At 36.6% G+C, this 26482-nt stretch overlaps 1 protein-coding gene across 4 annotated transcripts in view; it reads left to right on the top strand.

The window, feature by feature from the left end:
* The window catches only part of Kcnip4 (potassium voltage-gated channel interacting protein 4), a 1070438-nt gene that overhangs the window by 588815 nt on the left and 455141 nt on the right, over positions 1-26482 (top strand). The window contains exon 1 of one of the 4 annotated variants that reach the window (XM_041643758.1): positions 5984-6167. The exons of the other annotated variants lie outside the window; for them this stretch is intronic. Within the exon in view, the coding sequence (XP_041499692.1) occupies positions 6068-6167 (100 nt within the window). The 5' untranslated portion in view covers positions 5984-6067. Of the gene's footprint in view, positions 1-5983; positions 6168-26482 lie in introns of those variants that run through there. 4 annotated transcript variants of the gene reach the window in all.

Below are 26482 nucleotides of genomic sequence, written 5' to 3'. Positions count from 1 at the left end.
ACACATTATTTTTTGTTTATTTTGTATCATCAAATCAATTTTTTTTATTTGCTCAGTGAATATCCTTAGCCCTGCTTCTCTTGGATCAAGGAAGTACCCGCAGATGCTCAGTTTCTGTTTGAATGGGATATTGCTTGTTAAGAGAGAGGAAAAAACTTCCACAGATCACCTAGGCAAGGAGTCTAGATGATATTAAGATTTTCAGGCTCTGAGTAAATGCTCTAGCAAGACTAATTTTCTTCTTCACTGCTCATGTAATATAAATTACCATTCCTGTGCACCCAACCATACAACCAGCCAGTATAACCCTGAGATATTCGTAGCATTGGGTCTAGTCTTCCCTCTTCACTGGCATTAACTCCTATGTGAGCTCTCCTATGTGGTGGTATTTCCATGTTCCCTTACAGGCTTTTACCCCCTGATGCTTGGGACTGCAGTCATTATTAATTGCATTTAACACAATATCAACTTGTGATCTCTAGAGTCAGATCTATGTAAACCTTTAGGTAGGTGTTCCTACTCTAACCCACCAAGTTTGTTCTTCTCTTTACCTTGTAAGATGGAAGTAAGACTGATACTTACTCTTAGGCTTCTGTGAGACTTGAGTGAGAGAGTCTATATGACATGCTTAGCCAACTGATCTGTTGTATAGTGCCTACTCTACACACATTATTTAGTTTCTCATTTCACTTTAATAGATTCCAAGCTTTGTAAGTACCAGAGATAGGATTTTTAATGACCCATATCAGAATGTATAGTACCCAAATCACAGCTTTGACAAATGAATTAACAATGTGTAATGAAGAACATAGTGAGAGAAGCTTATACATCTCATTCCAAGTAATTGAGACCCTGAAAAAAACCCAGAGAAATCTTGTTCCCAATTTGAGGAGAATAAAAAAATGGTAGAGCTAAAGAAAGGAAGAGATGGAAAGAAGAAAACAGTGACCAGAATCCCTGATTTTTCTATCTCAGGTCATCAAAGGGTATCTCCATCTCATTTTGTTAGGAATTTTTTTTGCTTTTATTTTGTTTTTCCAAAGCCATATAGCTGAAAATGAAGCAGAAATGAGTTTATTACTTCCAGTAAGTGGTGATTTTGACTAAACTGCACTATAGGGATATATAGGAATAGAATTGCAATAATAAGAGTATCTTTAATTAAATGTGCTCATTTTTCTGGTGACAGGCAAAGCTTAACTTCATTGTTGTCATGGGCTCTGTGCACGCATCCTGAAAGTTACATTGTGAAACTATTTTAACTAGAAAACTCACGTATTAGACTCTTATCTACCTGTTAGTTTCTTAAGCAGAGATCTATAAAGTCTCCTGTTGGAGCTTGAATCTGTTCCAGTCCTTTCTCTTAGGTGTTGCTTTCTCTTGATCTCATGAGCTACATGCTGAGTGCTTATGTTTGTGGTCATTTGTATACATGTGTGTTTACATGTGTTTAAATATGCCAGCATCTGTGTATGTTCATGTATGTACATGAACATGGAAGACAGAGGTAGTTATCAGTGCCTTTCTAAATCAGAGCCTACCTTATGTTTTCAAAAATGTTTCTTACTGAACCCGAAGCTTGCCAGTTTCCATAAACTGGCAGGAAAATGAACCCCTGGGAGCTTCCAGTCTCTACCTTGCCAGCACTGGGATTCTAGATACAGGTCACACTTCTATAACATGAATGCTGAGCATTGAACTCAGAGTTTATTGACAAAGCTATCTTTTCAGGGCCAAATGTTGGTTGTTTTATATTTTTTAAGTTATGCCAAGCTCACTCCTTTTATCTTATACCACAGCATACTCTTTCTTTACCCTACTCATTCACCTAGAAGGCAGATGAATAGAACTTTCTTGTGTCTGAAAATTTACTAATTAGTAAATTCAAGGGATCTTTTCAAAGTCGACAATTAAGAGTTGGCTCCTAAACTCTGGTGATGCCATTTTTATCATATGCTTCATACATGGCTGGATGCTTTCCAGAATTAAGGAGCAACATCATAGTAATAAGTACACAAATATCAGCTTCACTGAATACTGACTTGGAAAAATTCATTCACCCTTTCAAAGTTTCTTCTCTCTTCTTAAAAGATGAAAGTAAAGAGTTTGCCTGATGGGAGAGATCCTACAACATTTGCCCTTTTTAAAAATAGCTTAGGGCTGGACCAGCCTATATGCTTTGCCAATGTTTGGACAAATCATGGTTCCATGTAGATTAAGTATCATTTGAATATAGTATCACCTTTTATCTTTTTTTCTCCTTCCTTTGGGGAAGACAAGTATTGGCTTTGCCTTGAATGAGGTCAATGTTTCTTCTGTGTCTATTGGATACACCAATGTTTCTCTTTACAAAAGGAGATACTGGAAAGAATACAGGAATCTGAGATAATGGAATAATATGTTAGATTGGATGCAGGCTATATAACTTGAAGCTAGGAGTTACACATATAGCTAAGTCACTTTTCCTACTTATACTGCAGTGTCCTTGTATCTGAAAATTAAACAACAGGAATGGGCCTTTTCTAAGCTTCTTCTCAGCTTCTGTAGCAATGATTTTCAGAAATGTTGGATATGGAGACTTCTCTGTATTCCTTCTTGGTATTGCTTTCATTGGTCACACTGGCAAAACCACAAACCATATTCACATTAAATCATTGGCACAGAACATAGTGAAGATACCTCAGCTTGCCATGTTCAGGGCTCACCCTAAAGAAAGGCCATGGGAATCTGCACTGCTATGATGAATTCCTTCAATGCCTTGGGGTAAGAAATCCTAGTAGAAAGCACAGAGGACTCATAGGAACCATAGGCATGCTCAGCACCTTACATCATAAAGAATCAGGTTGTGCCAGATAACTGAGAGAGCTGATGGCTTCTTCCAATACCCAGCCTCTCTAGTGCCAGGTACTATTTTCCATTGATGTCACCATCAATAATGCAACAGATTGTAATCTCTACCCTATCAACAACAGTGAATATTCTAAGACATTCTATATTATAGTATTGACATTTGATAAGCAAGTAAACCAACATGCATACTTCCTGATGACAGCATTTTTGATGAAAATGACAGAGACATGGGTGGTTATGATTATGGGACCTGAAAGAGAAATACTGTATCATGTAGTGTTGATAGGAAGGGATTTTGGTGCCAAAACCCAAATAATTTCTCTTAATCACGGGATCTGGAGTAAGAACTCTGGAAGAAGAAGCATCTAGGACAGAAGTTTGAAGTCAAAAGGTCTATGTAAAAATTGGAAACTGGTGAACTCTTGGGAAGACAATGTAGCATCAAGGGGTCTTATATTGTGGCACTCATACTGAGTAGAGAGTCTCTCCCCACTTGGGTACTTTCCACAAGCGCTCTGCCATCCATTTCCCAACCCCAGGGTGTGATCCTTGTAGGAGAGCACAAAGAAACTGACCCGTGACATTCATCTATGGAGGGATCAAGGGATCTTACAATCCACTGTAGTAGAAACACAGAAAAACCCTTTCAGCAGTCACGAGGAATGCATGCTCATGGGATAATACTTCTGAGAGTCACCAGGAAGCAATAATCCTGAATTAAATTACTAGTTCAGGAACATTTCAACTTCTAAAGTTACTGGGGTTAATAGATTAATTAGAATATCGCCAAATGTTTTGGGAGGGTCAGTGTGAAGGTCACTTTTCACTTAGGCTCATAAGACCGTGTGACAATGTTTGAAATGATAATGTGTTTAAAGCTGTGTGGAATAACAGGGCTTTATAGCAGTTTGCATTAAGTGAACCAGAGTTTGAATCGTGGTCCTGCCATTCTCCAGGGTTATGACCTTAAGCCTGGTGCTTATTAAGCTCTCTGAGGCTTCATGCTCCCTTTGAAAATGCTGTCTAATTGCACCTACTTTCAGAGCGGTTATCAGGAAGCAATATATGTAGAGCATCCAGTATGCAGTAATTACTTACTGTATGGTGACCAGAATATTCTAATACACATCTATGAAGTGAGAAGTGGGCCTCTAAGAGGAATTAAAAGAGGTAGGAGAATATCGTCAAGGTAGGCAATGAAGTCACGATTTATTCCCTCCCAAACAAAGTTAATATTTACTTGGAAAGAATATACATCCTAGTAGCGATAATATAATACACTGAAGATTTGACAGTATCAAGTAACTAACATAGGCAGTAAAAGTAGTAACAAATAGATACACACGAGGAAAAGATTATATCCACTACTGGTCTTAGAATGTTCATGAAATAATCTGCATGAACTTGACAAGCAAAGATGATAGATAGAATCTGGTTTTATTTTGCTTTGTGTGCTTTGCTTTGTTTGTTTTTATGTCTCTCTTTCCCCCAACAAATGGGAAGAATGGTGTAAACAAAGCCCTAGAGACAGAGAAGCCCAGGATGCATTTTGGAGACAGAACAAAGCTATGATTCAGATAGACTGCATGAAAACAGAAATATTGAAGGGCAAACCTCAGGCAGATACCTGAGTGGAAGGACACCACCAGGGGGCTGTATACAGAAACAGGCTATATTCAGTGTATCAATTGTAAGCCATGTGAGATTTCTGAGTAAAAAGCTGAGTCTTAGAGGAATTACCCTAGCAACCCTCAGAAATAGGAATAAAACAAGGGAATATTTATGCCGAGACAAGAGTCATTACTGTTGAGCAAATCCCTTTGCTCTGGAAATGTTTTTAGTTCATTCATTTTCTCAAAAGAGCTCCTGAACTTGGTGCTGCTATCAAGCCCCTATTTACAAATGTGGATACTGAGGAAAGATGATATGAAGTCATGCACATAAGACCTAGAGGCCTATAAACCTGAATCCAGGTTAGTTGGCTCTGGAGTTTGTACTCCTTAATCGCTTTCTGAGTCCCTTGGTCTGTTGCAGATGGCTCATCTGTGGAGTAGGAGACTTGATCAGGATCTCTGAGAAGATTTTCCTCTCTGGGTTCTGTTATTGTCTGTTTACATGGGTGTTATTTGCTTTAGTCAGTTCTTCATTCTGGGTCTGCTCTACCTATTTAGGCAGCATTGGGAGAAAGAATTGCACAAGACACAGCAAAAATGAACGTTTGCTTCTTCTTTTTTTTTTTTTTGCTTCTCAAACTTTTTATGGCACCGAATGTATGTCAAATGTTTTAAAATGCATGCAAAGTAGTAAATGCTAAATGCATATATTCTTAAGTTGAAAGTGAAGCCGGTGCCAAAAGAGGTAACTGGTAAACTCTAAAATATTAGTAAGCATTGAGAATATTTATGAGCATATCACACTTTGAGACACTAGTTACAACTCAAACATAATATTAGTTCTCAATGAGTAAGACGCTTGAGCATTCCAATAGCGACTCATTGAAAAGAACAAACCCATGAAGAACCACGCTGAGCAGCTTCATTCCTCCCCGCACTCCTTGGAATAAAATACACACATTTGTTTTCTCTGAAGAGTGCAGCTCTTTCAGAAACCGCTGAATGCAAGCTGTCACTGCCGGTGGGCGGTTCAGGCGTTCCCTTTTCTTTGCTTCTCATGACAAGGTGCTCAGGTCTTGTCTGCAGCAGGAGTCCAGCTTCGCTTCCACTGTTTCCAAGGCAACTGACCAGCCCTGAGATTCCACCAACCGGTGAGGTTTGGAGTCCTGGGGGCGCTGCTTCTGCTGCCCTCCAGGCTTGCTCCGGACCTAACCCCGAGACCTCCTAGGTTTCCCGCGATCTCAGTGCTACTACTTCATGCGCGGCTGTCTCGTTGTGGGAGAGTGATAACGATAACAAGGACTCTGATAATTCTCATCTGACAGGCTCGACTTTATCAGGCTGCCACTTCTGGCCTTGGATACAGCAAACAGGATGACTGGTCTCTCTCTCTCTCTCTCTCTCTCTCTCTCTCTCTCTCTCTCTCTCTCCTCTCACTCCTCTCTCTCCTCTCTCTCCTTTCCCTCTCTCTCCCTCCTCTCTCACAACTCTCCTCCTCCCTGCTCCAGCTGTAGCCTTCTTAATGTAGTTTAATGGCTTTACAAAGAAAGCCAGGGTGAGGAGCGCTTCTCAGTGGCTGTGGCTGGACCATGACCTAGCTGACCATGAACTTGGAGGGGCTTGAAATGATAGCAGTTCTGATCGTCATTGTGCTTTTTGTTAAATTATTGGAACAGTTTGGGCTGATTGAAGCAGGTTTAGAAGGTAAGGGAGTGCTTTTCAGTCACTCATAAAAATCCTGTTTTACAATTAAAAAAATTCTTTAAGAGAATGTTAGAGGCACCTGAAATGAGAACAGAGCGATGTGATTCTGGGGTGGACCTGCAAGAAAAGCAGGTTTCTCAGGGAAAGGAAGATTAACAAAATAAACTTTTGGCAAGTTGTGGTGATATTTTCACAGCAAATGAATGTTGAAAACACTATGAGGAGCACTTTGAATCTAGAATCAAAACTGAGAAATAAAGGGTTGATAGTTTGAGTCAGCTCATAGTCGGAGCATTTGGTCCCCGTTGTTTTTGTGAGAGTTTGGTACAGGATATTGTCTTTTGATTGTAACAGCAGATTTCATTTGTGTATGTTGTGGGTTGCACTTGTCTCATGTATGCAGATGCACTCATTAGGTAGAACCGGCTATGCATTTGAAAAGTCTTATGGTTTAAGATCGGACACCGAGGAGCAAGCTTTTTCATAAGGTTGTGTGCAGGGATGCTGTTGTTATCTGTTTTACAATCTAATGGAGACTCTATAGAGAAATGAGCCTCCAACTCCTGTAACAGATGCAAGGGATTCTATCCAAGCTTTTCGGCTTTGCAAGTATTGTTATTTATATTCATTCTTAGAAGCTGATCCTGTTCTTAACAGGCTTCTCTCCCTCTAAAAGTGAGGTGCGTTCTTGCCTGTATCTTTCCATGGACTGAGTGTGTCTCAGAGGTCTGAGTAAAATTTGAGTATGATTTCTTACTAATCAGAACATATTTGAGATATGTTTGTGTGCAGCCAGTCATTGTTTCTCAAAAGTTGGCAGTGCAGGTTTTAAAAGCATCTCGTGTTGCTGCTTGACAGTGTTGCTCTAGTATTCTCCCTGGAAGTTTTAAACTTGAGTAAACAGAAAGAATACTAGCAATGTCTTTACATCTTCAGCTAATCCAGTCCTCCAGGGAGGCGGCCACAATGTGTCATAAATACAATTATTTTTTTACAAATAGCAAACATCAAATTAAAGTAAGTGTGTCACTCTGATGTAGGTTAACAGAAACCTACATTTATAACTCATTGGAAGGAGGAGGAGGGAGTGGAAAGCAAGGTTTATAAAAGTAATTTTAATAAAACTTTGCAGAATGCATATTGTGGCTCTTTCTGGAGGAAATATTTGGTAGTTTCAAAGTGAGGAAAAATCCTAAATTTTGGAAATGTTCAATGTCTTCAAAATGAACTTTTCTGTATATTTTTATTAAACTAGTAACATGACTTGGCTTCTGTGTGCATTACTGTAATTTTACCTGGTGGTTATGACTGGAATGTCTCATTTTGATGTGGAGGATTTTATGTTTTTTCTTCTCTTTGAGACTGCAAGCTTCATGGAACACTATTGTGATCCCTGGCCCTTTGGAGGAAATGGTTGCGTCTTATTTTATGCTACAGATGTGGTCCTTCTTTACACTCTTTTGCCCAGGGTATTCATTGTGGGTTTTGTGATGATGTCTACTCTAGTGTTAGATTTATTTCTTTCAGGAGCATGAATATTCACCTCTTAAGTAATAACTTAGGGCTGTTTCTTCTCAGGGCTGCTAATCTCTGTGAAAGTATTCAGTATTCTTTTTCCTTACTACTTGTTTTCAAACCTGTACTGATCTGTATGAATAGTTTCTGTCTTGAACTTTATATTATATTGTTATTATTGACATTTGTATTAACAATGCAGAGAGAATTAGATTTCCTCTAAACTTCAGTATAAATCTCTGATTTCTTGTGTTCAATCAGAAGTACTTTTAAATGGTAAAATGTTGGTAAGCGTACTATAGTGGAATTGTACATAGTAGGTAAAGTTAGGGGATGTGTAACTAAATGGTGTATTTTATGCCTGAAATATTTATCAGACTTATTTCAATGTCAATTTAAGAGTCAGAAAACTTTCTAAAGAGTATACAAATTAATTCCTGGAGATGTGATATAAATAAGTTGATGATATAGCTCATTGTGTAGTTTACAAACATACTCTAAAGTTACAAGCAAAGCTTAACTATTGAAAACAATAAAAATATTTAATATTTAATCAAAGTAACAATTTATTCATGTCCTGAAACCTTCTTCATACAAGCAAGGAAACTCTGATACTCATTTCATTCAGATCTCTTTCCCCACAAGAGTTTTTTTTCCCAGCATCCCACACGTCCTAGTTGGAGAATACGGGCCTGTTTTGTCACTCTTATTTCTATTTGTAGACATGTCCTATAAAGGAACGTGAGGCTAAGTAGGGAAAACTGAACTTGGTTAAACATGGAGGATTATTTTTTAAAAGGCTACCCTAAATGACTAAAACTTTTCATTTCACTTTATAACTGTTCTCCAGTGTAGGCATCACTCAAAATGTAGTTTGAATTTATATTATTATGAATATTTATTAGGTTGTATTGTGAAGGGCAGAGAATATACAATCTTTATATAACATATTTTCAATCTGTGTCAAATAAATGTACTTTCTAATAAATTTTTAATATAAAAGTTTAGAGAATTTGTAGTTTCTTCTTTCTGAGTGCTTTAGGTTTCCATTTCTTGTGGGAAATTGGGAATGGTACCATTAGATAATCAATGTTCGTCTGTCCCAAGTTTATATATGAAACATCTAAACATATGATGCTGCGCATTGACCCATGACATATTTTCAAACACAAAATATTGATATCTGACAGGTAAGATTATTTCACTTGAGAAAACAAATAATAATCAAAGTATGGATGCTTATGTCTCTCCTGTCATTCTGTCACTTTCTACCTTATAAGTCAAGTTTACCTATGCAGTTTAAGATGAGAAAGCTGGGCTCAATAATCTCCATGGGACTTTCTATTTCATAAGTTTTATGGGTCTACCTACCAGGTAATTACAGTTTGATAATTTATATAACATATATTCTTTTACAAAACAGAATATCAATGGCCTACTTTGTAACAGGTAAACAATGTAAATGTCAGACTAGTCTTCCTTTTCTGTGGTAGGCTAATTCATCATACCCCAGGGAAGTGTTTACTGCATTTTCAGGTATTTCTAGATTTTGATATTTGAGGATGCAATTTCAGGCACCTTTGGTTTAGTTTCCCAAAATTTATGTAGAGTCTTATTAACAAATATGCACATTACATTATACTTATATTTGTAATTGAGTTAAACTTCAATTAAATTCTTTTTCATGAAATAATAGTAGCTGAAGAGATAGCTCAAGAGTTTAGAGTACTGGCTGATCTTCCAGAGGATCTGGAGTAGGTTCTCAGGACCCATATGTTGTCTCACAGAAATCTGTAACCATAGTCTTGGGGTATCTGTTGCACTCTTCTGGCCCCCACGAGTGCTAGGCACACAAGGCACACAGACATATATTCAAACAAAACACCATATACACATATTAACATCACATTGGTATGCATGTAAAACCATTGGTTTCCATATGAAGTGTTGATTTGAGCAAAGTTTTAAGGATAAGAGATAAAGTCAGTGGATACTTTTTCATATTGATTGTTCTTTGTACTAGATGAGTAAGTTTAGGAAACTCCAGAGCAATAAGAGTTTGGACTATGCCTAAAATTTCACAACATAAATTGCCTCTTCTCCAGCCATAAAAAATGAAAGTAGTTTTCTGTTAATGCATTCCAGAGAAAAATTGAATCAAAATATTAATGGCAAAGCTATTTCATTATCTCTATATGCTGTACTTGGCTTTGAAAATATCTGCATTTTAAGCAAATTCATACAAATTTCATTCAAGTGTTAGTGAATAAAGAAAGAACAGTCCTTATATCAAGATATAATAAAAAGCAATTATTGAATGTATTAAAACAATTGGAAAAGAATGCTCATAGTAACTGTCTCTTACATAAAAATAGATGGACTGATGATCTGTGTCCCCTTTAGAACCAGTATAAAGTTTCTTCTCACTTTATTTAGCAGATATGAGTAATTCTAGACTAAAAGCTTCCTCAAAGTATTAGATTGTAGCATATACTCAAGGATAGACTTTGAAACCTAAGTCATTAGCTCTTTTATGTTGTTGTGAGGTGTGATGGTAGAACTGTGGCTTGGAGCAACTACAAATCCATGCTATCTGTCCATGATCTCAATCACTTATGGGTGACCAAGTGACAGACTAGGGTGATTGTGGTGGAGGGATATTATTCCCCACTGAAACTGTTAATTGAAAATCGTAAAGAAGAAATTAAAAAAAAAAAACCTAGATTCTTCCATCCAAAAATATAATGAGAAGCCAAAGGTGTTTTCATGTATTGTCTAAGAGAACTCCTTTTTAAACTGTAAAATTTACAAAAAAAACTTTAAATACTTTAATATACCATCTTTTAATACCATATGGAAATGGAATTGAGGGGTATTTTCAACACTTGACATTTTTAGTGACCCCTTATAGTAAATATTTTCTGTATTGTTAAAACATTAAGACTTAAAGCAAACTAATGGTAAGAAAAAAATGGGCACTCAGAAATTAAACCTAGGGGATGTAGAGCTATTTTGTCTGGATTATGGCAACATCTTCAATTTTTATTCATCCTGAGATGTTAGACTATCATTTGACCTCCTTACGGATATATTTATACTTCACTATATCTGTATATTCTACAAAAACTATGACAAATAATTTAATAACTTATTTGACTTATAATTGCTTGCAAAGTGGACTAATGTTAAACAAAAGTTGTTATTATGTAATAGTATAATATAGGCATATTAATTTTATAGTATAGGCATATTTATTTTTATTTTACTTCATCTCTGTCCTCTGAAGTAGGTATTTTCATCTTAGATATGAGAATACTTAATAATTCAGAGTGAATGATCCCATAACTTATAAAACTGAGTTTCAAATTCAGAACATCTAATTCAAAATCCTGTTTTATAATCCTGTCATGCTAAACATTATGGTAAAATGGAAATGGTCAATAACCATATGGCAGGGAAGAGATGTTAAATCAGGCATCCATAGTAGCCAGATAGAACAAACCTTTGTTGATTATAACCCACTGGATCACACATCATGAAGAAGATTCTAAATTCTGCCTTATCAACTAAATAAAATATCTACACGTTAAAGGATGAAAATGGAGGCAGAAGTAGTAAAAATGCCCTCTTGAAAACGGGTGATAAAATCTCTGTTTCTGTTTGGGCATGATGGGAAGATTGATGGAGATAAGTGGCTTTTCATCTTTGTGACACAAAGAAATTCAGTGTGAGATGCTGCTTTCATCTAGTTTGGAGATATTTTAATGAAAAGGTCTGAGACATAAGCAGGCTGATTGCCATGCTGGCAGCTGGAATATGAAGATCCATATGAGTAGTGGATTTCTGAAGAAAATGTACTAAAAACTGATTAGGAGAAGAACATATCCTCCTTTGAGTGTGTGGGTTGATTGGGACAGTTGTCCTGTCCACAGAAAATATATATTCTTGCCTTTTATAAAAAGTATAAAACAAAGCCAGGTGGTGGTGGCCCACACCTTCAATCCTAGTACTTTGAGGCAGAGACAAGCCGATCTCTGAGTTCGAGGCCAGCCTGGTTTACAAAGAGAGTTGCAGAATAGCCAAGGTTGTTACACATAGAAATCCTGTCTCAAAACAAAACAAAAGTATAAAACAAAAACACAGGAGGTTCTAGCTACCTGGGATAGTATAAGGATTGGAATGAAAACCAACTTCACTGAAGAACTTGGAAACAGGATTAAAAGAGGCTGTAGATGCTATTCCCAACTCGTGCTGTCAAAAATGGAAGAGTTCAAGTGTTGTCTTTATAGAAGGCTAACTGAATGTTTAGACAGAATAAGAATGTGCTTAAGATCACAAGGGAATAGCAAAACTGTCTAGATTAGTTTCAGAGTTACAATAGTAACTCTGATTCAAGTGGCATCATTATAGCTATAGAGAGTAAATACAAATAGGACAAAAATAAATGATAGTCATATGTGATATCATCATTCTCTACTGAATTTTCCTATACACTTAGAAGTTGTGGTGGGTTTTTTGCATGCAGCTTTACATAAATACACTGGGAAAACATAGCTATGATAATCGATTGAAACTATGAAGAAGAGGGGAAAATAAGAGAAGGTGCATCTGCAATTTACATAATTGAAGTTTTGACTTATCAAGTCTGCACAGAATGGAATCAGAAATTACCTGGATCAAATCAATCATTCCATATACAAAGACACTGAGTCGCAGAGAGATGAAAATGCCTGTGTTGTTCATCAGGAAGTTTTTCTTTTAAAGGAAATTAGAATGAATTATCATAAGAAGATAAACTTTAAACATGATCTGAATTCCATAAAATCTCTTTCTTAGTTGCAGCCTTCCTGTTCTAGTGGACCAATCACTCCGAAGGCTGGCATTCTAGGGATCTGATGACAGTGAGGCTGTTTGCCAGTGTATCATCCCCATTAGATACAGACGGAGTATAGAGAGCTTTGAGCTGAAATTGTTTACCATAAACTGAAGTGTTTTACATCATTGAGATTTGACTCTTTAAGTTTTACAGTACAGATTAATTAGTGTATGAGAGTTTGCACAGTCAGTGACCCAGGGAATGATATAATGCCAAGGTTATATTCCAAATGTATATATGTTCATATAGTCACTATAGATGTTCATTACTCTAATTATTAAAATCAGAAGGCTCTCCTGTTTCCTCTCACATTACTTGTTTTGATGCCATAATCTTACAGGGACCCAACCTCATATATTTATTCAAAATTCAAAGGGGTGGTGACACAAGTCTATATTCTCTGCAGTTACAAGGAGGAAGCAGAAGAATATGCTCCCATCCTGGCTACATAGTGAATGCCAAACCAGCCTGAATTGCATAATGAATTCGGTAATGACACTTGTCTAAAACAAAACACTGGCTTTGACGTGTTACTCTGTGGTAGAGTGGTAGAGTACTTTTCTATCATGAATGGGAGCCTAGTTCTCATTTCCAGCATAGATAGATAGATAGATAGATAGATAGATAGATAGATAGATAGATAGATAGAATAACTATCATTGTACAATCTGTGGGAGTCATGCCTTTAAAAAGCATTTGAATAGATCTGGAGGCTTATTGTCAAGACAAATCTTGTTCCTAATATTATATCAATTGTATATCAGTTGTTTCAGTTCATATATGGAAGTCAAGGAATTCAAATGTTCAAAGCACATACTCTAAGTTAATAAGGCCATTACCAATGAAGAACCAGCTCTAACACATGCAGCTTTATGGCCTTGTATATGAATCACAATCTTCTTTACCTCTGTTTCCTTTTACCTTGTTGAAATTGTCACGGCACTTGTCTATTCTGATGAGTTGAGATGGGTTGGTATTTATATGTGTTGGAAGTCTGCCTACAATTATAATAAATTATTTCTATTTTTACACTGTAGCTAGACACCTTACTTTTTAATCCAAACAATAGAGGTCACCACTCAACATCTGAAACCAAAAGCTACACTCTTTGATTGCCAAGGAAGTGAGAGATATCTATATATGATTCAATGATTTAAAACAAGCTTAACGTTGTCTGAAGAATGGTTGCTAATGGGACATTGTCAATGCTTAATTGTGTTGAGCTTTAAATATGTTTTGATAGCTGCTTCAGTCATTAAAGACAGAATTCACTCCCTTTCTTCAAACTAAAGTATGAGACCCTTACATTATATGTATGTAAGGTCATTTGTTGAGAAACCTCAAAATGTCTGCTCCCAGATTAGACATGGGCATACGGGTATAACTATAAATAAAAAAGGTAAGACCTCTTTTCTTTAATGTCATCTAACAAGCATCAAGATGCTAGCTGTAAACAATGCACCAGAGGTAAAGTAGCTCATTTATTTAGTTACATGCTGAATAAATGTCTGTACAATGGTCCACATGTTGTTCTTAACACAGTAATTCACAGTAACAAACCTATTTCTAGTTCTTATAAATATACTATTGAAGAAATAAGACAAAAGATAAAATGAATATATATGTAATTTAATATTTAATAAATGTAATCAAAAAAGACAAAAATATGGTTTTGTGACAGAGTAATAGGAGAAAGGCATTATGATAAAGCAGCTTGTATGAAAATACTAGAAAGAAATGATTTTTAGAGATACAGAAGAAAACCATTGACAAGAATTTCAGGCAGCAGCCCTGCCCAGTTCAAGAACTCTCAGCTAGGTAGGGCTTTTTATTTTTTTTATTTTATTTATTTATTTATTTATTTATTTATTTTTTTGGTTTTTCGAGACAGGGTTTCTCTGTGGTTTTGGAGCCTGTCCTGGAACTAGGTCTTGTAGGCCAGGCTGGTTTCGAACTCACAGAGATCCGCCTGCCTCTGCCTCCCAAGTGCTGGGATTAAAGGCGTGCGCCACCACCGCCCGGCTAGGTAGGGCTTTTTATATTGAAGAGCTGAGAGTGTAATATAGTTGAAGCATTGTAAACTTGCCGGGTATAGTTGGAAGCAATACAGTCATAGTTAAGGCCATATCATACTGAACCATTGCAAGTCTCAGGGATTTATTTTAAATCCCTGAAGCTACTGAAGTAGTGGTTTGTATTGTCTCTAGGTCTCCAGAAAGTCATTGCAGCTTCTGTTTAACCCCTGGTATCAGTTTCTCTATAGTGGCTGCCAGCTAAAGTCTTTATCTGGTGTCTTCTTGGTAATACATCACTGCCCAACATTTGTCAGGATGTAGGATCATTGTCGGTTGTCAAACTCTCTTTATCTGGAACCAGTGTCTGACCTTTACTGATCTTTATGATGTACTCATGCCCAAAATCATCTTTATTAAGCAAAGTCTGCTCATCTGCTACCACAGAGTGTGAACAGATCTCATCTTCCTTTATAACAGGCAGTTTCAACACCATAGCATAAAACCCACCCCTTAATCTCACCATTAGAAAGGGTATAAAGTGTCTTAATGTGGCTTTTCTAGAGAGGAGATGCTGAAAAGCCAAGTCACCTTCCTTGAGTATTTGTTACGGTGAATGTATAGTGACAGTACAGGTGAAATTAAGACTTTCACAAAAGGAAAAGCATATTGCTTCCCTTTAAGTAGGTTCTTCTCCATCACATGAATTTCAGTGATAAATATCTAAATTGGGTACATTATAAATTGAGAGGAGAATAATACATTCACTACCTCCACTATTTATATTAAAACATAATTTGTGGAACTAACAAGATTTATGGAATTGTTGCCTAACCCCCTCAATTTATGCATAAATTGAGACCCAGGAAGGTTAATTGACTCATTAGAAATCACAACACTGTTGGTAGCATAGATACCATAATAATTATATTATTGTGATATAACAATAATTATATTCAAGGTGAGGAGCTAAGCATTTAACTTATTTTAGTATCTAGTTTTTGCAAAACTTTATAAGAATAATCTTATTAGTCACAATTACAGAAATGCTGACTCTTTCTTTACTCAACAATATATTGTTTAGATTTTTTCACACTATTGCTCTTTTCTGGCTTCATTATCTTATTCTCAAGGCAATGGGTAAAGGAATTGTCTGGATCAGAGAATCAAGGTACCTCATGAAAACATTAGCAGGCCACAATGTAGCGTCACAGAATCGGGAGCAGGGGAACCACCTTTGGTTAAGCAATCAATCAAGACTCTGTTTTCATTGTTGAAGATTGTTGATGATAAAAAGACACAGTAGAATTCCTATCACACAGTGCTCATATTGTGGGCAAGTAGAAGCTGACACAGTGTAGGGCTCAAATCAAGGAAGTTTCTGGGCTGATAGAATAGAGTGGCCATCACTTCCTGGTGCTAATGTCATCAATGGTACTTTGAGAAGTACTTTGCTGATCATTCTTCATGTACTGTCATCAACAATTTCTGTATGACTCAAGTTGACTATAATATCTATGAGGAAGCTATGATTGAAATTTTAAGCAGAAATAAAGCATATGAATGTTTGTTCATAAAGTTTTAGGCATAGGATATCACACTCAGAAATGGTCAAGATAGTATTTGAATCCAGCTTGTCTACCTAGACACCAATGTTTCTTAGGTAACCTGAACTGGCCTCCCAGATAGAGGCACGTACTGGGCTGAGATAGATATACTTGGAAGCAATTTAAGCTTAAAAAGAAAGTCTTTGTAGTGCCTGTATACCCTTCTCACTAACATTTAAATGCTAGTATTAAAGCCCATACGATGCACATTTTAAATGTATGATTTTATTTATTTTTGTTTCTTGTAAATCCTACTTCCTCAGAATATAGATATATATTTCTAATCAAAACAAAAACAAAACAAAACAAAACTCACCCCAAGATATGCCCCTGTTGTGATTCTGAAACATCTTACCATTTCTGCGATGACTAACTTCCATGCTTTGGACACAGAGAACAAGATCCAGTCTTGCTAGATATGAAGCTTTCATTAGGGGTCCACATGCCTCTCTTCAACCTCATGGTCAAACTGACATAAGTCTGACAGAATGGATGTGCTTACTTGACAATATACTATTTCCATACCTTGCTGACTGCAGTGGGCCTGTAGTGCTCTTCCCTTTGGACTGTCCCCGTCACTTATTAGGCTTGGCTCTGTATGAGGTGTCTCAAGACCTTTCTGAAGGATGGCTAAGAAGAGCAAGCAGAGACCTTCCCATGGGGCAGGCATGTATTTAAATTTCTCCCTTCAGTTACATATGATTTACATATATAATACAAATATACTCTACAGCAATTAATTTGAACCCACATTGAGCCTGAGATCATCAGGCCTCAGTGGATGGTTGTTGTGAAGACTGATAAGATGAATGAACAATGACTAGAAATTCTTGTTTAAAATGTGTGCTTTGATAAATGACTACTAACTGTTAATGTGTGCTCTGATAAATGATTACTAACTAACTGTTAAGTTGCAGCATAAGAACCCAGTGAGGAAATGAGGTTAGCAGCATTTATGTTATACATATTTAGCTAGATGCATGTTGCTTAGCTGAACTCTCGAAATATCCATGCCTCTGTTTGTTCTCTTCATTTTGGAAAGATGAGATCTTTATTGTCCACAAAGCCCATTCTTCATTCACTGAACTTTATTTACTGAGCTTCTGTTTGTTTGTTTGGTTTTTTTTTTCCTGGTATTGTGCTATCATGGGGAACTTACTGCTAATGTCCCTGATATAGTGGAGGGGCTGACTTTGCTTACAGAGAAAACTCTTCATCTGTAAAATTCTGTGGTCAGTCAGCGAGCAGAGAATGTTGGTGTAGACAACGGTACACTCATACAATGTTTACCTTTCTGATTGCATTTCTCCTGCCTTATTAGGAAGCAGGAGGAGGAGGAAACATTTGTGAGGTGGAGGTGGAGACTCTGGAATTTTTTTTTTTTTTTAGGTAAAGAACATACAATAGTGTGACTCGGTCCTTGAGGGAAGTAAATTTGCTGAGCAAATGTGAGAAGATTGCCAAGGCATACTGAGTGCTCATTTGAGACTTGTAGTTATTCTTTGAAAAGAAGTCTCTTCTGACTCTCATAAAGCATATTCTTTCTTGCGTCCATTACAGCAAGATTGTGTTTACTAGCCATGTTCCAAGACAAAGGCAGGGCCACATTGGAGAACAGAAAATAGTAAGGAAATCAGAGTCTTCTCCTCAGTACACAAGTACGCCTCAGTTTTCCACATGAAAATTAAGTACAACATATCAGATCATAGAATCAAAGTCATGAAAAAATAAATTTAAAAAGATAGAAAAAGTCATGAAAGCCAATGGAATGTCTCAGTTGTCTATGATGTACCCACAATGGCATAGTATATACCAAAGCAATCAGTAAGGTTCTCAGCAAGGGAAACTCAACACAATGTTGACAAAGTGTTGTGTCATTGATAGAAACACTTGATTCTATAGTCAGGCTATGCCAGAAGTCACATATGTTCTCCAGAAAGTTGTTGTGTTAGTATCCTTCCTATTGCTTACATAAACTACCCTGACAAAGGAAATTTAAGGAAGGTGGGGTCAGTTGTGGCTCACTGTTCAAGGGTATAGTCCATCACAGCAGAGAAGTCAGGATGGCAGATCTTTGAAGCCACTGGCCGCATTATACCCACACCAGGAACAGAATGATGAATGTATGTTCTCAAAGTCTATATAAAACTGTGAAAGTGTTCAATTAAAAAAAAATGTAACCAGCACACTGAATTTAATAACCACTGAGCATTGGAGTTTGTTGGCAGGTAACAGAATCAGTGATTAATAGATGGTGAATTTTTCTAAATAAGTTACAATGTATTTTTAAGTTAAAAATGACAAAATATTTACAATGTAATTTTTAAGTTAAAAGGGCAAGTTTTAAAATGACATACACAATAATGTTCTTATTAATAAATATGTACATACAATGGAGCAGTTGAACTTTTTATTTCTTCTTTGAGCATGTACACTTTCCAATGCACCCATATAAAAACTAGCAGTTAATTTTAAAAGAAAAATATCAATATAAGATGCATTTTTTTCAGGAAAAAAACACTTTAGGATATAGTAGCTTACCCATTTTAAATAAATAAAAAAATTGGTTCAGAAAAGTTATTGAAAATTAAAAGTTCTAGGTTTGTTTTTACCTTAAAAGCAAGGAAATTCAGCATGGGAAAAGGACATCTTGTAGCTAACACCGAATTCTTGAGGTCTTCTTGTAGTTTGAAGAGAGAGTTTCTGGCCTAGATGATAAAGAGGTATGTTTATGCATACTGTGATATCAAGGAAGATCAGTTGTAAAGTGACATTTGGCAGCTGGCACTCACTTACCTGAACAGATGTTCATTGTCTGCAGCTTCTAAGTAAGAGAAATCTTAGGAACACACCATTTTCAATCCTTGGTGTGTCTTGTTTCCTGTCTTCTGGAAGGGAAGCTTAATCCCAGTGCAGCTTTGTGAGAAAGGATGGAGGGAATCAGGAGGTTGTTTTTCTGGCAGTTTTCAACCTCCCCCACTCAAGGGCATCTGTAATTTTCTTTTCCTAGGGACAGGCAGCTGGCAGCTGCCCGCAAGCAATTCATGCGAAACTCAGGTAGGAAATATTTAATGTGGGAAGCAGATTAAAAGGGAAGGAGTGATAATACAACTTTTTTTCTTTTCTTTTAATTTACTTTATAAAATTTAGCTCTAGGGACAATTCAGATAGTTTTTTTTCTTTTTTATTACTAAATTTTTAATCATATTAACATAGTTTAAACTGCTATAGATTCCAATTAAAAGAATTTGGGGTAGGAGAAAAATTTCTGTTTTAGACTTTATGCCATTTTAAAATCCAAATAAAGTAAATAAATAAGGTAATAGCTGTACTTCCAAAGAACATAGGCCCCAAATAATTTTCCTCAATTGTTATTCATGAAGAAACTGGACCTTTGACCAGTCTTGTGTTTTCATCCAGACTCAATCAATAGGCATTTGATGGTAGTGAATCGGTGTGCACATCACCAATGGAACTGTGGTAAGTATAGGAGGATATCTTCTACATCGAATGTATTCACAGACAGGAAGAACTCGGGCATTCTTGTTCTGTATTGACCAGAATTGTACTGGCAGCAGTCAAGAGCACTCTCTAGATGGGCCATTAAATAAAGTATTTTAGACTAGGTATGCCCCTCCTAACCTTGTACCTACTCATGACTCAACTCTGTAGAATCAAATCTGGTTGCAGCTCCTCATATAGGTGTAGACATACTCTGATTTAGTGCTGTGTTTGCAGCCTCTAAAAGATGCACTTGTAGGTTTGGTAACAAGGAGGATTTCAGTAGAGGGTATTCAAGAATCAATATAAAAACTGCAACTTTTAGGGCAAAGCTAGCTTCTGGTGCTCAAAGGTATTCTGTCTCTAGTACAACATAATCATTTTTAGAAAGGAAGAGTGAGTAATTTAAACTAATTTTCTGGTGCTTAGTGCATATGCATCAATAGGTTATGTGTGAATTATAAGTGCATAAGATAAATGTCCATCTGTTAATGTTACCTTCATGTTATTAACTCGAATTGGACAAATTTTCCTTCTAAAACATTTTTTGATATTAACTGTGTTTAGAGTCTTTTAGACTTTCCGATAACAAAGGACAGAAAAGAGAAGAATGTAAAGATGTTTCAGAAGGAAAATGAAATAGTGGGAGCTGTTCTTGTAACTCTTTTCATAGGCCTCTAAAACTGAAGTAGTTTGAAATCAGTCCTGAATATTGTGGGTGCTCTTCTTTTTTATGTTGTATGGGAATAAAAATATTTCAGGGAGGGGGGTTGGAGAGATGAATCAGTGGTTAAGAACATTGGCTGCTCTTCCATAGGTCCTGAGTTCAATTCCCAGCAACCACATGGTAGCTCACAACCATTTGTAATGAGATCTTGTGCCCACTTCTGGCCTACAGGTATACGTGCAGGTAGAACACTATATGCATAATAAATCGATACATCTTTTAAAAAATGTTTCAGGAAGTCAGTTTAATGATTAAGTGAGATATTATATATGATATGCTTTGCACAACTGTTTACTGTTTTATTGTAAGAATATTCAGACATCAGGAAAACACATTCTCTTTTCACCTGTAGGTTATGAGTAGGAGACAGGGAATTCTGTTTAATATGATTCTCTTCCAGATATATGAACATGTGTTGATATGACTGTATGTAGCAGCATTTTCGTTCACAGTCATACTTCTCATTTCTAACATAATTGCAAAATTCTGGTATTGCTAAATTCATGAAATAAAATCTGAAGTCATCAGAACCTTTATGTGCCTCTTCTCTAATTTGAACAATATTTCTGGAGGAAAGGGCATTTCTAAAATGTTTTCAGGAGAATTCAAAGGTTAGGAGTGTTTTAGAAGTGGAAACCCTATGGTGTAAGGTTTTACAACTCAAAATACACTATTAAACATATTAAACCTGTTAAGAAAGCTTGTAAGCAATGAAGCCTGCTTTTGTTTAATCTAAATAATGTTTGCATCCTATTAACCTCCTACAGAATGCTTTTGAGAGAAGGATTAAACTATTTGCGCCATAGAAGAAAGAGTGAAAAGATCATGAACATTAAATCATAAGTGCATGGATTAGTTCCTGGACCCTGCTGTATGTTTGATTCATATTTTTACTATTATTATTACTATTATTTTCTTTTTTTAGCTTGTTTTAATTATAACTCAAGGTGCTTATTCAAAACAGGAAATGAACATTTTATGTTCAAAAGCCCACAGTAGAACTGAATAATGGATGAAGCTGTAAGTATGATGCAGCTGCTGCGTCCCTCCCTTTTCTCTGAGAAAGGGAAGACATTTGCAGAGGTTTCCAAAGGCATAGAATCCCTAGGGGATTGCATGCAAAATTTGGCATTGAGAAGAAATGCTTCTGACTGAGGATGAACTAAGATGAAATCTTCTACTCTTTGATGGATTCCCTTTCCAGTGAGGATTCTTCTAGAGACTTCTCTGACTCATAGGAATCTATCCCAAGTAGTAGACTTAGCTCCCCATTTTGTCATTTTATAGTCAGATTGGTATGTCCTCTCTTAATAGGCTATTTTAATATTTATCTGTTCAACCAATTGTTATGGCATGGCAATCAGGTATGACATCTTTCACAAAGGCAAGTGTCTAATACAACATTTGATTATGCACATGAGATACACTGTTGATAGAATCCAATCACACATTTCCTTTGATTCACATCCTCTGATCACTGAAATTCTGATTCCAGTGTTGAGATCTATAAAGCGGGCTTTCAATATATGCAAAACAAAGAAATAAGGGAAATAAGAGGCATGCTAGATAAGTAGAGTATGTTATAGAGCATCCTCTTCATATCTGCATTTTAATGGAAAAGACTGTATGAGAGAGAAAATGGAAATATAGGTTCCAAATCCTACAGTGAACAATTTTCATGTAGGGTCTTTACCATTCCTTGTGAACCCTTCTTATCACTGCAACATATCACCCCAAGCCAAGCTAGTCTTGATTTTGTGCAGAGCAGGGTGACAGGCACTTGTTTTATTGCTTCCTAGCTTTTCAGATTCCATAGAATCTTGATTTGTTTTCCCATGGTGGACAGTGGCTCATTAATGGCTTGCTAACATCAAAGTAGATTTGCCTTCATTATTTTAAACCTGACAAAATGAAACTAAGCTTATATAGTAACTTTCAGACATCCAAACTGCCTCATTTAGAATGTGCAGTGATTTGGACACTGAACTGAGATTCAGAACAGATATTGATTCTCAGAGCATGCAAATATGTTAGTATAAATAAGACTGGGAATGGGGAGCATGTGAAAGGCTGGCACAAGTCAACTGTCTCAAAGCATCCTCCAACCTCCTCAGACACCAATTAAATAATATTGGTAACTAAAATTATTTTTATCCATTCATTAAAAGTAAGATAAAAAGGTGTTCCAGAGTGGCATGACTTCGTTATTCTAATTTGTAATAATATTCAATTTTAAAATAGATACTAACAGATAAACCTAGGTCAACTAGGGAAGAGGAACTGTCCATTTGTGTCTGTTTCAAAAGCAAAATGCCACTAAATGTGATATGGAAGATAGAACAAGTGGCTGTAAAACACTGATGAAGCATTTTAAAATAATGGAAGTTGAATCTCAGGTATTTTCTGGCTAGATATAGGTTTTGACCCAAGACCCTAAGGGATGCCAGGGTACCTCTTTAGTGCCTACTCAGTATCACAGGAACCATGGAACCCCATTCCCTGGCAGATGTTTTATGAAGGCTGTTTGCTGAGGGATACCGCTGATGATTATCTCTGGAGAATTAGAGATTTCAGTTAAGGTGTACGTATCCCACACAATTTCTGGGCCTTCTAAATATAAGATCCATTCCCTTCCTCAATGCAGGTGAAACTCTAATCACCCATTAGTTTATTAGAGTTCCTATAAATCAGACTGAAGTAAGAATTCACCTAAAAAATCCTGTCACCTGCCTTTTTCTTTCCTGACCTCCTTCATCTTCCCCTCATCATTCCTCAGGATCAATCTCTCCGTAAGCCCTGTGTATAAGAAGTCTGTTTCAGGTTCTACTTATAACTTACGTGGCTCGGGTAACTTACTTAACCAAATTTCAACTTGATTTTTCTGTAAGATGATTTACCCAGTGAGACATAGCCAGCATCATGGCCAATGTTGAACAATAAGTCAGTAAGGACAGTTGCTTCTGTGATTATGAAACTTTGATCTATTATTCTTTGTATTAATGACAAGGTATTGATGTATCAAACCACTTTTGAAAAGTAAATGATTGTAATGGTTAATATAGATTGTCAACTTGACCTGATTATGGAGTACCTAGAAGGTTATCTAAGATATGTCTGTAGTGGCTCTTCAAAGACAGCTGTATCAGGGGAACTGAACTAATGATCGAGCATTTGGTGGATTCAAAATGTGATAGCATTATTGGGAGGTGATAAGAAGTACGATAGTTAGCTACTTGGAGGAAGAGGATCGCAAGAGGATTTGGTGTCTTTATCTTTTCTCTGAGTCCTTGTTACCATGATGTGAACTGTACTGCTTATTCCTATCCATCTACCAGCCATGATTGACTGAAACCTTGAGACCACAATGCTTTGTCTGGTGATGTCTCTTTATTAAGCAGGAAGCTTTTCAGTTTCACAAGGTCCAATTGTCTAATGATTGATCTTAGTGTCTGTGTTGAAGGTGTTCTTTTCAGAAAGTCTATACCTGTGCCAATGAGTTCAAGACTATATCTGGTTTTATGTTGAGGTCAATAGTCCATTTGGAGTTGAATTTATTCATGGTGATAAGTATGGATCTATTGGGATTCTTCTATATGTAGCCGCGCAGTTTGATCAGCAGCATTTTCTGAAGATGGTGCTTTTATTCCAGTGTGTCTTTCTGAATTCTCTATCAAGAATTAAGTGACTATAGGTGTGTGACTTTGTATTTGGGTCTTCAGTTCAATTCCAGTGATCAGCATGTCTGTTTTGTGCCAATGCCATGCTGTTTCTTTATTTCTAATTTTTCATAGGTCTATCATACAGTATGAAATTGGAGATTGTGATACCTACAGGAGTTCTTTTATTATTCATAATTACTACCCATCCTGTTTTGTTTGTGTACTGTTGGTTTCGTGTGTATGTGTGTTTCCATATAAAGTTTAATATTGTTCCTTTAAGATGTGAAGAATTGTGTTAGAATCTTGATGGGGATTGTGTTGAAACTGTAGACTACTTTTTGGGAGGATGGGCATATTTAGTATATTAATCCTACTGATACATGAGCATGGAAGATCTTTTTTTATTTTCTGATGTGTTCTTCAATTTATTACTTCAGTGTCTTACAGTTTTGATCATGCAAGTCTTTCATTTACTTGATTATAATTACCCCAACATGTTTTATACTATTTGAGACTATTGTGAATGATTGTTTCCCTTACTTTTTTCTGTCTGTTTGTCATTTGTACATAAAAGTACTAGTGATATGGAAGCGTTAATTTTGTATCCAACTACTTTGCTGAAAGTGTTTAATATTTATAGGAGTTTTCCAGGGGTCCCTTATGTGTTGTATCATATCATCTGCAAACAAAGATACTTTGATTTCTTACTTTAGAATTTGTATCCCCGTGATCTCCTTAGTTATTTTGTTGCTCTAGCTAAGATTTCAAGAAATATTTTGAGTAGGTATGGAGAGAATAAACCACCTTCTCTTGTCCCTTACTTTAGTGGTGATGCTTGGAGTTTCTATTAAAGTTGGTGCTGACTATGGGTTTGCTGTCTTTATTATGTTCTTTTTAGAGTCAGGGTTTCTTTGTAGCTTTGATGGTAGTACTCAAGTCTTTGATGGTAGTACTCATTTCTGCAACTCCTCTAGATATGTCATACTGTTCTCTGATCCCCTATTTTCCCTGGCAGAGACAACTCTAAAGGCTTTCATTTATTCTTTCCAACCGTAATAGCCCTCACTTCAGATCAGGGAACCAATATGAATTGTACCAACTTCTAAATATATCTATCCCAATTATACATTCTGGAATGGGGAAATAACCACAAAATGATTTCAGGGACACATTGTACCTAGTGTGAGTCAGGTTTCAACCAAAACTCCATTAATCACCTGAACTCCATAAGCCCCTACTTTCACTCGAAAGGCCTCAATATTTCTTGGGGTCTGCTAGAGTCAGTGTCAATTCAGGACCAGTACACAATAGACCACAAAAAGTCTTATTGTTTACTTTCTCTCAGTGTACAATTTCCCTTGGAAAAGGCCATAGGTCTCTCTAGAGAAGACTAAAAGTAGATCTCTTAGGTATTTTATCAAGGTTATTCCCCAGGAGAACAGGGCCAGTCCTTCATTTAATGGATTCTGGATCTGCAAACTGGCTCAACTCTGGAAATTTCTTCAGATTCGACATTCCCTTTTGCAAAAAAAAAAAAGATTCTTTTTTCATTTGCCTGAGAATTTTTCTACCTACGTATATTAATAAAATATGGAAGTAGGCTTTTTACCTATTTCATTAATTAGCCTATACCAAAGGTCCTTAAGAGCAATGCCACCATAAAATTCACTTGGACTGTGCTGCTCATTACAGGTCAGGCCAAAATAGGCATTGCTTTACCTAGGATTCCCGTTATAATAAGAGTTATCAACCTTACCTTTGTCCATTCACTGCTGATAACTGGTCCCTGCTTTATTGATGCCCAATTAAACCCATTGCATTTAATTCATCCAAATGAACAGCAGCATCTCCAATCCTCAGATCTTTCCCAAGAAAAGAGCAACAACAAATCTCTTTAAGTGTGCAATGCCCCTCTCCCCAGCTTGTGTCTCATAGAATTAGAGAAGGGCATTTCTTCTGGGCCTTCTCATTGTGGAGGATTAGGTTTTACAGCTTACCCCACTTCAGCCTTGCAATTCACTGAGCCTTCAAATCCCTTCGTTAACACTAAGCCAAAGGACATCAGACATCTCCAACTCCCTTTCATTAGGCCATCTATTGACAACTACTTCACCAAACAACTCTAACTTTTGACACTTTTAAGCTTCATAAGCTTCCATATTAAATGTATGATATCAGATAGTGGGCCATATCAATCTTAACATGTTTTATGTTCTTTTCATTATTATTCCACACTTTTTAATGTTCTTTTAAAACAATCTTTTTTTATCTAATATACCCATCCCAGTTCCCCGTCCCTCCCCTTCTCCCACTCCCACCACCTCCCACCACCCCCACTCCCTTACCATTCCTCAGAGAGGGTAAGACCTCCCATGGGGAGTTAACAAAATCCATCACATCACATTGAGACAGGACCAA

Source organism: Microtus oregoni, unplaced genomic scaffold (assembly GCF_018167655.1).
Source record: "Microtus oregoni isolate MIOR12 unplaced genomic scaffold, Mior012 000090F_ref0000504, whole genome shotgun sequence".
Classification (NCBI taxonomy): Eukaryota; Metazoa; Chordata; class Mammalia; order Rodentia; family Cricetidae; genus Microtus; species Microtus oregoni.
This window is presented reverse-complemented; position numbering and strand designations above follow the sequence as displayed.